The sequence below is a fragment of the Perca fluviatilis genome, chromosome 15 (genome assembly GCF_010015445.1).
Source record: "Perca fluviatilis chromosome 15, GENO_Pfluv_1.0, whole genome shotgun sequence".
Classification (NCBI taxonomy): Eukaryota; Metazoa; Chordata; class Actinopteri; order Perciformes; family Percidae; genus Perca; species Perca fluviatilis.
The window spans coordinates 3,565,341-3,575,019 of NC_053126.1; the positions used below are offsets into that span (position 1 = coordinate 3,565,341).

General features: G+C 42.8%; 1 protein-coding gene across 1 annotated transcript; it reads left to right on the forward strand.

The window, feature by feature from the left end:
* The first annotated feature begins 972 nt into the window (after window positions 1-972).
* hmox1a (heme oxygenase 1a) lies at window positions 973-9,383 on the forward strand. The gene is made up of 6 exons (XM_039824415.1): window positions 973-1,079; window positions 1,274-1,335; window positions 2,545-2,656; window positions 4,582-4,797; window positions 7,904-8,176; window positions 8,946-9,383. Exons 2-6 carry the CDS (start codon window positions 1,283-1,285, stop codon window positions 9,111-9,113), a joined length of 822 nt encoding a protein of 273 aa, XP_039680349.1. The 5' UTR covers window positions 973-1,079; window positions 1,274-1,282; the 3' UTR covers window positions 9,114-9,383.
* Window positions 9,384-9,679: the final 296 nt, after the last annotated feature.

Below are 9,679 nucleotides of genomic sequence, written 5' to 3' on the forward strand. Positions count from 1 at the left end.
ACCTTATCATGGGCAGCCCCCCCACTCTGACATCTCTCCATTAGTGCATGTAGAGGTACTGAGCGTGTGTGTGTAATTCAGGCCTGTGTGTGATAATAACAGAGTGAAAACATTGTAATATTACCCTTGTGGGAGTAATAAAGTACACATTATTATTATTATTAATATAGAACAGGGGTGTCAAACTCAATATCACTAAGGGCCACACTGGAAAGTGAGAATCACACCAAGGGCCATGACATGTATAGTTTATTGACGTGCTTTTATTAATAAAAAAAAGTGACTGTTTTATTGCTACTGTTTCCCATACTTTCACATTTGGCCCACATAAAGCCCAAAAAAAGTCAGCACAAAAAGTTCATTTGCCGTCATAGAATTAAGAAAATCAAGCAAAACAATGCATTCTGATTCCATTTTTTAAAGTAGGTTAGCCTACGTGCACGTGTGGGGGTCTCAAAGTAGGCAAAATCGAGTCATTACAGTTTTTTTGGTCTCGAACCTAAATTGTTATGCGGCCCGGATCAAAATTTGCGAGGGGCCGCAGTTGGCCCGCGGGCCTTGAGTTTGACGCATGATTATAACGCCCAACGCTGTCGTGAGGTGCTGCTGATCGCTGGAAGTAGAGGTGAAAGTGTCACACACTCTGGCTCCATGTGCATTTCTCCATTTATTTATTCTGACAACGGTTCGGCCCTCAGGCCTTCTTTAAATCCACATAACTACTGTTGTACGTCAGAAGTGTATCTGAGTTTCCCCTTTTGAGTTTTCTTTAACCAGAACGAGCCACAACCCCTGGCTCTAAAGCAACTCGAGCTTTTGATTTCTGCCTTATCATGTTTTTCAGATTTCCCCCATCATGTTCAAACATCTGCTCAGTCATGTTTAAGCCTCGGCAGCAGTGTGTTATGTAACGTGAGTCAGCAGTCACACTTCCCACTTCACTTTGACTCAGCAGCTACAGCGCACGTCAGGGCTGTATAAAAGAGGCAGCAGCGAGCCGTGGGAACACAGAGCAGCGTTTACTCAGCCGACAGGACCACTCTCACGGGAACGACCGGCGTGACTTCAGCTTACCACAGGTGTGTCAAGTTATATACATTTTATTTGACCTTCTCCCTTCCCCTAAGTGGCTTTGACGCTTGTCAGGCCAACATTGTAAATAAGAAGTTGTTCTTAATGACTTGTCTGTAAAATATAAAAGGTGAAAAATTGTTAAATGCATTGTTATTCATATTGAAAGTGTTTCATTTAACCATTTAAACATTCATTACAGTCTGCGTAGATGGAGACCATGAAGAGTGCAAGGAAAAATGTCACTGCAGGGGACATGGGCAGGTGTGACAATTTATTTATAAAGAACATTTTAATGGCACTGAAGTGTTTGATTTTAAAGTTAAATGTTTTCTTAGGATTTTTATGCTTTTATACAGTAGTTCCTTCTGATATTATGTCCTTTTTGTGTTCTATTTAACAAAGAAAAGAAAAGAAAACTCCTGCACACACTTAGGAAATGCGTAGGGAAGAGCATAGGGTGGCTTGTGGCACCCATAACCACAAGGTTGGCAGTTCAATCCCAGGGCCAAATGCCAAAGTGTCCCTGAGCAAGACACAGAACCCTAATTTGCTGCCCGGATGCTGTATAAAATAGCCGTCCACTGCTTCTAAAAATAGGGTGGGTTAAGAATGCAGAAATGAAATATCACTACATTGTGCTGTGTGTACGTATGTGATTATTAAGAATTTTGTGTTGTCCAATTTGACCCGTTTTCAAAGTTTTTTATATCAGAAATATGGATTTCTTTTATCCAAATTGCCCAAACATAACTTGTGTGCATATGTGCGTTGTATGGAAGCCATACAACATTCTTCGCAGGTAAAATTTTATAGCATTTAAAAAAAAAATGTGTAAAGGGTTTTAAAACAGTATCCTGACTAAACTTGAACATAAACCAGTCTGTTATTATCCACTCAACACCCTCTGACTTTAACTATTAGTCAAAATAACTCATAATTTCTTCTTTTTATTTATTTATTTTTGGCATTTCTGCCTTTTTTGGATAGGAAAGCTGAGATATGAAAGGGGAAAAGACATGCAGGAAAACCATCACAGGTCAGATTCAAACCATGGACCTTCTGTGTCAAGGAATAACCCTCTGCACATGTGCGCCCACTCTACCAACTGAGCTAACCGGTCACATCATTTCTGCCTATTTAACTCAAAAATGAAGTATAATGTCATTTAAATTAGGTTTGTTGACCATGAATTTAAAAAAAGTATTGAAAACAGTGACAATTTTTTTTGAAAACAGCGTCAAAAGCATACTAAAACGTTGGGAAAAGCCCAAAATAAAAATCCTTTTCAATTTAGACCCAGATGGACAAGTTAATTTTGTGTGTGTGCCGGAATTTCATTCCCCTTCTTTTTGAACTGGATCTTCTGAGGATTTAATTCCCTGCACCACAAAGGGAGACCAGGCATGTGGTGTGCGTGTTGCCGTCTACTCATCTTGTCCTCTTTTTTTTGGTGTGTGTTCTGGCGCTCAGGGATTTATCAGAGCAGCTGAAAGCCGTCACTCAGCACAGTCACGTCCGCGCTGAAAACACCCAGCTGATGCTGAGTTACCAGAAGGGACAGATCACCCTGCCGCAGTACAAGGTAAACTCTTTACACACGTACAGTTCGCTGTAGCTAACTTGTTATTTAACACATGTATGGGCTCAAAAGAAAGAAGCCATCAAACCTCTCTGTTCCTTTATGTTTCAAATGGCCTGAAAAAAAGTGGATCTTTATGCTTATGCTTGCTTTTTAAAAAATTAAAGTGCCCATATTATGCTCATTTTCAGGTTCATAATTGTATTTAGAGGTTGTACCGGAATAGGTTTACATGGTTTAATTAAAAAAATATATATATTTTTGTTCATGCAATCCTTTTAGACTTTACTTTTGTCATTTTTATGCACATATAGCATTTGTCTCATCACTTTTCACAATTTATGGAAATCCCTAACCTGAAATGAGATAGATTTGTCGACGTTTCTGTTTTTTTTTTATCTGGTTTTGTTTCTCTTTTCTTCTTTCACAACATGCCGTCGGTTGTCTCATTTATAAACTTCAGTTTTTAAAAAAGATGGGAAAAAAAAGAAGTGCCTTGAGACTTGTTGGGTTACTTGAAGTGTATATTGATCAAAGCTCCCCCTCATTTAGTGAATGTATAAGGTTATTTTAATGTATTGATTTATTTGATAGTTTTTTATTGCTTCATATTCAATTCAATTTAATTTATAGTATCAAATCATAACAAGTTATCTGAAGACACTTTACAGATAGAGTAGGTCTAGACCACACTATAATTTACAAAGACCCAACAATTCCAGTAATTCCTCCAAGAGCGAGCATTTAGTGGTGAGGAAAAACTCTTTTTAGGGAAAAACCTGGGACAGACCCAGGCTCTTGGTGGGTGGTGTCTGACGGTGCCAGTTGGGGGTGTGATGAACAGTGGCAATAATAGTCAAAATAAAGATAATGGAACTATGACTAGAAATAGTAGTTGTAGTAGTTCAGGGCATAGCAGGGCACTGTAGGGCTTTACAGGGCGTAGCAGGACACTGCAGGGCATTACAGGATGTAGCAGGGCATTACATGATGTAGCAGGGCATTACAGGATATAGCAGGGCACTGCAGGGCATTACAGGATGTAGCAGGGCATTACAGGATATAGCAGGGCACTGCAGGGCATTACAGGGTGTAGCAGGGCATTACAGGATATAGCAGGGCACTGCAGGGCATTACAGGATGTAGCAGGGCATTACAGGATATAGCAGGGCACTGCAGGGCATTACAGGATGTAGCAGGGCATTACAGGATATAGCAGGGCACTGCAGGGCATTACAGGGTGTAGCAGGGCATTACAGGGTGTAGCAGGGCATTACAGGATATAGCAGGGCACTGCAGGGCATTACAGGGTGTAGCAGGGCATTACAGGATGTAGCAGGGCACTGCAGGGCATTACAGGGTGTAGCAGGGCATTACAGGGTGTAGCAGGGCATTACAGGATATAGCAGGGCACTGCAGGACATTGTAGGGTGTAGCAGGGCACTGCAGGTCATTACAGGGTGTAGCAGGGCATTACAGGATGTAGCAGGGCACTGCAGGGCATTACAGGATGTAGCAGGGCATTACAGGATGTAGCAGGGCACTGCAGGGCATTACAGGGTGTAGCAGGGCATTACAGGATGTAGCAGGGCACTGCAGGGCATTACAGGGAGTAGCAGGGCATTACAGGATGTAGCAGGGCACTGCAGGGCATTACAGGATGTAGCAGGGCACTGCAGGGCATTACAGGGAGTAGCAGGGCATTACAGGATGTAGCAGGGCACTCCAGGTCATTACCGGGTGTAGCAGGGCACATATGGTTTTCTTATTGTTTTATTTATCATTTGTGTTATTTTCTATATTTTATTTGTATGGTGCTTGGAATTATTTGTAAAATTTGAGAGAATTATGAGATATATTTTGTATTTGAAAGCATTGAATAAAAAAAAAAAATGAAATAATACTAATAATCTTTATGCTTCCGGCAGGCCCTGTTGTGTTCCCTCTACATGATCTACAAAGCGCTAGAAGAGGAGATGGACAGGAATTCCTCCCATCCAGCTGTTGCACCGATATACTTCCCGCAGGAACTCGCCCGTCTGGAAACGTTAGAAAAAGATCTGGAGCATTTCTTCGGCTCGGACTGGAGGAAGAAGGTCGTTGTTCCCGCAGCCACACTCCGATACGAACAGAGACTACGAAAGGTGAGTGGAGAGCGGTCTTGTATAAAGTCTTTGAAAGCAATACTTGAGTAAAAGTACAAGCATCTTACCAGAAAGTGACTTTGGTAGAAGTTAACGTCTCTGAACACCCACACGGGTGATTTCACTTATTCTGGCTGATTAGAGCTCTGCTCAGGTTGAAGGTTAGCCTGGATGCCAGCTGAACTTCTGTTCGGACCAATCAAATTACCAGGGCGGGCTTTATACGATGATGGACAGATGATCAACAGTAACGGAATCAACCACGTCACCAAAGAGCGCTTGGGTTGAATTCGTTTACAACAAAGATGGCTGCCATCGCGTCTGTTAGAGAAGATATCGACAGCGCATTCATTTTAAAAGAGGAACAGAGAACCGCGGTCACGTATGGATACACATCACCACACCCGTCAGCACGACACGGAAACTGTCGCCTCTGACTTTGCTCTGTCGAAGCCTGCCTTTGACTCGCAGCTTCTGTGACGTCTGTCTCCACTGCTCTGATTGGTTGTAGGTCTATCCTTTGCTCTGATTGGTTGTAGGTCTATCCGTTGCTCTGATTGGTTGTAGGTCTATCTGTTGCTCTGATTGGTTGTAGGTCTATCCGTTGCTCTGATTGGTTGCAGGTCTATCCGTTGCTCTGATTGGTTGTAGGTCTATCCACTGCTCTGATTGGTTGCAGGTCTATCCGTTGCTCTGATTGGTTGTAGGTCTATCCACTGCTCTGATTGGTTGCAGGTCTATCCGTTGCTCTGATTGGTTGTAGGTCTATCTGTTGCTCTGATTGGTTGTAGGTCTATCCACTGCTCTGATTGGTTGTAGGTCTATCCGTTGCTCTGATTGGTTGTAGGTCTATCCACTGCTCTGATTGGTTGCAGGTCTATCCGTTGCTCTGATTGGTTGTAGGTCTATCTGTTGCTCTGATTGGTTGTAGGTCTATCCACTGCTCTGATTGGTTGTAGGTCTATCCGTTGCTCTGATTGGTTGTAGGTCTATCCACTGCTCTGATTGGTTGAAGGTCTATCCGTTGCTCTGATTGGTTGTAGGTCTATCCGTTGCTCTGATTGGTTGTAGGTCTATCTGTTGCTCTGATTGGTTGCAGGTCTATCCGTTGCTCTGATTGGTTGTAGGTCTATCCACTGCTCTGATTGGTTGCAGGTCTATCCGTTGCTCTGATTGGTTGTAGGTCTATCTGTTGCTCTGATTGGTTGTAGGTCTATCCACTGCTCTGATTGGTTGTAGGTCTATCCGTTGCTCTGATTGGTTGTAGGTCTATCCACTGCTCTGATTGGTTGCAGGTCTATCCGTTGCTCTGATTGGTTGTAGGTCTATCTGTTGCTCTGATTGGTTGTAGGTCTATCCACTGCTCTGATTGGTTGCAGGTCTATCCGTTGCTCTGATTGGTTGTAGGTCTATCCACTGCTCTGATTGGTTGCAGGTCTATCCGTTGCTCTGATTGGTTGTAGGTCTATCCACTGCTCTGATTGGTTGTAGGTCTATCCGTTGCTCTGATTGGTTGTAGGTCTATCCACTGCTCTGATTGGTTGTAGGTCTATCCACTGCTCTGATTGGTTGTAGGTCTATCCAATTGAGTGCAGAGGCATTTTCTTTCCTGGTTGGGTTGAAACACGCCCCATAATCACAGCCCAATGGAGCAGCATCAGACTCAGATTCTGTCTAGATTTTACAATGTACTCAGTTCTGCTAAAATACAACAAATTGTTGAAGTTAAAACAAATGAAGGGAAATCATTCCCAACATTCTTTTATTGAACAAATTGGACATTGAATTGAATATTAAAGGCAGCACTAAAACAAAAGTGACAAAAGACAAGTACGAAAATAAGAAAATACTTTTTAAAGTGCGGTTTTCTACTGATATTTTCTTTCAACTAACAAAGAAATCGTGGAGTGTCTTTCTCGAGTTTGCAGCCTTTCGCGATGCGTTTACTGCGCCTGCTGACGATGACGATGTAAAAAAACCTGATGTATTGGGCAGCCCTAATTCTGCACTGTTTCAAGAGGAATTAGTTTCATTAGTTTTACGGTAATACTATTTTGTGCCGACGCTTTAAATCATCATAAATGTTGCACCTGTGCTGAACATAACAGCACACCTAATGCAATCTAGTCGAACACCGGCACAAACAATACTAGCTTTGTGAAATAATCAGGGATGCACCGAATCCAGGATTCAGCTTCGGATTGGGCTGAATATTGGGCTTTTTGACAGGGTTTGGTTTCTGCTGAACTTTAGAATTTTTTCCCACCGAACCGAACCCTACGCTTGCACTCGGCGCGCTACGCTGGTCGCTGTAGTGACGGCGCCGTTGATTAAGGGAAGGTATTTACGTAGGCGGAGCGTTCAATGCAGTAGGCTGTGAGGAAGTGGAAATGGAACTGGTGAGCAGAAAAAGTTGTTTGGTAGAACTTTCAGTCAAAAGAAGGCCATTCAAGTCCAGCTACATGTTCAATTTGCAATGCTGATTGGTCTGGTGGTGGCGAGGACCCTAAACTATACACAACATGGCCGCTGTTACAACATTTGGTATGAAACATCTGAAAGAATACAAGTTGTGCATGAAGGAATCTCCAGACAGCAGCCAGAATGCAGCAACTTCAGGTACGGCAAAGGAAGGACAGTCGCAGCTAAAAACTGGTGTTAACCAGACGACCGTTACCAGCTTTGTGATTGTTTTTTTGTGATTGTTGTGGGCAAAAATCCTTGATTATGCGGCACGTTTTATTAAAAAATGCGATGGAATATGCGGGATATTTATGCAATTTTATGCAATGAAATTGCGGGAACTTGCAAAAATTACGGTTTGATGAAAAAGAGAAAAAAAAGTGATTCCCCCAACACCCTGCTATTCGAAGATGTTCACGTCGCGTAATTACGTCACTTCATAATGGTAACATGGGAAAAATGGGGAAAATGGCTGCTCTTGTGTGAAGTAAATGCAAACATTTTCAACTTTCTGCTAAGATATATTATGAGACGTTTTTGCAACGAAATTGCAGGGATGTATAGGATTGATAAGCTGTATCGTGCGGCCCTGATTCAGGGGAGATGTTGTGAAATAACAGCCGGACATGTGTCTATTTTTCAGATTGGCGAGGAGAGCCCAGAGCTGCTGTTGCCCCACGCCTACACTCGCTACCTTGGCGACCTATCAGGCGGCCAAGTGCTGGGGAAGATTACCCAGAAGTCTCTGGGGCTGAGCACCACCGACGGACTTTCGTTCTTCTCGTTCCCCGGAGTGAGCAGCCCCCACCGCTTCAAGCAGCTGTACAGGAGCCGCATGAACAGCGTGGAGCTGACGGCGGACGAGAGGGCGGCGCTGCTGGAGGAGGGCGTCGCCGCCTTCGAGTTCAACATCCAGGTGAGGAGAGAAGGAGAGAAGGAGAGAAGGAGCGTCGGGGCTGCGCAGTCAATCGGATTTATTGAAATCTTTTTCCGACATTTTTGACACTTTTTTTCCCAACGTTCTTTTATGATTTAATAAATTGAATAAAAGATCCAAATTCAATGACCGAAGTGAACGGATCATTTCTTTGACTTGTGAAAAGCGTCGCAGCGAACCATCCACGTGACTTTTTTTGTTGAAAATTTTGAACATTTCTGATATAGAAACTTTTTGAAAAAGGCTCAGATTTGACTCCGAGGACGTGGCCGGTTAGCTAAGTTGGTAGAGAGGGTGCACATATGCAGAGGTTTATGCCTCGACGCAGAAGGTCCAGGGTTCGAGTCCGACCTGTGTTCCTGCATGTGTCCCCCCCCCTCTCTCTCCCCTTTCATATCCCCTTTCATATCTCCGCTTTCATATCTCAGCTTTCATATCCGATAAAGGCAGAAATACCCCCAAAAAACCAAACAGCAGGGTAAAGGGGAATTCAACCGGAAAGTATAAAAGTATGAAGGAAAATTTCACAGTTGGAGGTGATTTAACTAGTGATTGGTTGAACTGTTCAATAAGTGCAACATCTTTCCAAAAGTTAATGAGTAATTGTGTTCCATAAAAAAATACCTAACCCTTTTTAAATAATCAAGTTCAGTGACTCATGGGACTAATAAAAGTGTCCAGAATGAAATCAAAGAGGAACCGAATCTGTCAACAGGCTGATACATGTTTGTCTTTCCCTCTCCTCCAGGTTTTTGATGACTTGCAGAAAATGTTGAGCGTCTCCACAGAAACAGCGGACCAATCAGAGGGCAACGTGGTCAAAACTGGCTTGTTTCCTTCAACACCCATCATGCAGTTCACCGTGGGATTATGTGTGGCACTGACCACGATTGGAATGGGCATCTACACCTTTTAGACTTTACTTTAGTCATTTTTATGCACATATAGCTCTCTCTCTCTCTCTCTTTATCTGGTTTGGTTTCTCTTTTCTTCTTTCACAACATGCCGTCGATTGTTCGACATCAAATCAAAAATCAACGCTGACGTTTGTGTCTCGTCTATGAACTATCAAATCACAGCTGGAACGTGATTCTCCTCTTGTCATTTTTATGAACTTCATTGAAACAATCTGTAAACACACAACAAAAACTTGACTTTTGTGTTGAATAAAAAGATCTGAAAACAACAAAGTGGTTTCACATACTTTAATTCTTTACACATAATGCGGAAGCTTAACATCTTTATGGGACAGTTTTTCATCGTTTTAGTATACATTCTGCCAAAACAAATCCAGATCTTACTGAGGCTACATTCACATGACCGTGGTTCGTATTTCAGCCGTGTTTGGAGACAAAAGTGATCTCTGTGCACCACGTTATCTCCAGGAGAAGAACTAATCTCCGCCCAAACCAAAATATCTCATCAACATGCTGGTATACTGGGGGCATGTGTGTGTGCCGGGGTCAACAGGAGGCAGCGTGT